The 2,099-nt window shown below is 39.0% G+C and overlaps 1 protein-coding gene across 1 annotated transcript in view; it reads right to left on the minus strand.

The window, feature by feature from the left end:
• The window catches only part of wdr12 (WD repeat domain 12), a 15,451-nt gene extending 13,972 nt beyond the window's left edge, over nt 1–1,479 (minus strand). The window contains exons 1-3 of the mRNA XM_014022213.1: nt 1,338–1,479; nt 983–1,077; nt 729–823 (exon numbers count right to left, since the gene is read on the minus strand). Coding sequence (XP_013877667.1) covers nt 729–823; nt 983–1,077; nt 1,338–1,378 — 231 coding nt within the window. The 5' untranslated portion in view covers nt 1,379–1,479. The remainder of the gene's footprint in view (nt 1–728; nt 824–982; nt 1,078–1,337) is intronic.
• Nucleotides 1,480–2,099: the final 620 nt, after the last annotated feature.

The raw sequence follows: 2,099 nt of genomic DNA on the forward strand, positions 1-2,099 counted from the left end.
ACAGTTTGAGGAGTTGGCACACTTGTTCTGTGGAAAGTGTGGTTCTGCTGCTGAGAGTGGTGTCTGATTTTAATCTTGCACAGACCACAAAAAACAAAACATCTCAAATTAACCTGAGTCCAAAAAGTGAATCAGCTTTACCACCTCTAATCAGTATCTGATGTTAGTCTGATGTTTCTACAACAGTCTAGGGTTGGGCAATATTGGCAAAAAAAATTAATCACGATTAATTGTGGTATTTAGCCGATAACGATTAATCCCCTGGAGTCCCTGGATACACTTATTTCGTAGTCACATGACCAATTTAGTGAAAAAGATTTGCTCTTTGTAAAAAAAAAATTGTTCCAAACTGTGAGAAAATTACAGATTTCATCATATTTCAAATTGTGTTGATAGATAAATCACAGAATTTTATTTTTAATCTTCGTCACATTTGAAGTGGAGAGAAGCATCGAGCAGACTAACCGGAGTAATCTCCAGTCTGCCTGGTGGCATTAATCGTCAAGTGCCAAAAATKAATCGATTCGTGTTTTTCTGACAATTAATTGCACATGATACGATTATGCCCAACCCTACAACAGTCTGCACTAAAAGCAGAACTGTTCAGCCTTTAAACACATCTGTAGGACAGTTTGCTCTGTCAGAGCATGAGAATAAATGATTCAACAGCTGATGTGTTACAGGACAGTTTTCACGACTTTCAGTGTTAGAGCAGTGGCATATCGTACCGATGAAATCCCCTCAGTGTCCATGTGAGTGGACAGAGGGACTCGCAGGAACTGGCCCTTGACCAGGAAGTCAAACTCCACCTTGGTGTGAGACCCTATGAAGACACAACATTGTCTGTAAATAAACACGCTGTATTAGGAGTATTTATTAGTACTTAAGCCTCTTCAGGCTTTAGCTTTGGTGTATATATTTGTCTCCTAACACTCATCAAAGCATAATTTAGCTAGCGTTGCAATAAAACGTTTTTGTTTACCATGTTTAGCCTCCAGCAGCTTGTTGATGACGTTACTGAGGTCCTGGACTTGTGACGCCGCCGGCACGGAGAACGGAACGTCGTCCACCACATACCTAAAAATCAACAAACAAAATAAGATCTAATAAAATAAAACACAATCATTCCAAACAAAAAGTCACGAATAAAACCAAGCGCACTTCTCCCATCATTAATTAGCAAAACATGCTAAAAAACGTAGCACCGCTGCTCACGCGGATAGAAAAGTAGTTAGCAGCGCATGCGCATTAACAAGAACTGGCTTTAAAGCAGTTTAGCGTAAACAGCTAACTGTTTAGCTAACTTATTTGTTATCACGTCCCGTCCACTGACTCACCGTTTGTCCTCGGTGAAAAACCTCGCCTGTAACTGTGACATTTTGTTTTTAATCTGCGAGTCTTTAGATGAGATGAAGATTAGCTAATCGCTGCGCACCTCCACGCAGTCCCGTGTACTCTCTGCCATGCGGTGTGAAGACAGACTGGACAAGTCGAGTGACGATGTGATTGATGCTTTGAATCGGATCAGGCTCAGTTAGTGATGTCTGGACGACTTTTTGTTTCACATTTGACGCGAGAAAAGGGTGCACCTAAACTGYAGCCAAATACAAATATTTCAATATAGTTTTTTTATTTGTTTATCAGATTATACAGTTTACATTGCTTCTATTTCTCAAAACGTACATAACTTCTCCAACCTTTTTTTTAAAACAAGGAATAAAAACTCACTCAATATAGTTTTAAAAGAGTTMATTCATGCGTACAGATAATAGAAAAAAAACAGTTAGTGGAATCTATTTTCACTCATGTCCAGCAGAGACTGCTGTTATACAACACAAGCTGCTGTAGATTCAAACCTTAGAATAAATACTTTTAAGTCTGCAAGTCAAATAACTACATGAAACTACTTAGAAACCATAGTACATATCAAAAAGAAAAAAATTGTATAGGTCTTCTGGACGGGTTCTTCTCTAATGAAACGTTTCGTCTCTCCTCCAAGAGACTTCTTCAGTCTGAGAGTTTCAGGCAAAATTCAGGCTTTGACATCAGCAGAATGTTGCCCGTGGATTATCTCTGGGATTGATGGACAGAAGAAAGGA

This window comes from Austrofundulus limnaeus, unplaced genomic scaffold (assembly GCF_001266775.1).
Source record: "Austrofundulus limnaeus strain Quisiro unplaced genomic scaffold, Austrofundulus_limnaeus-1.0 Scaffold320, whole genome shotgun sequence".
In the NCBI taxonomy this organism is placed as follows: domain Eukaryota; kingdom Metazoa; phylum Chordata; class Actinopteri; order Cyprinodontiformes; family Rivulidae; genus Austrofundulus; species Austrofundulus limnaeus.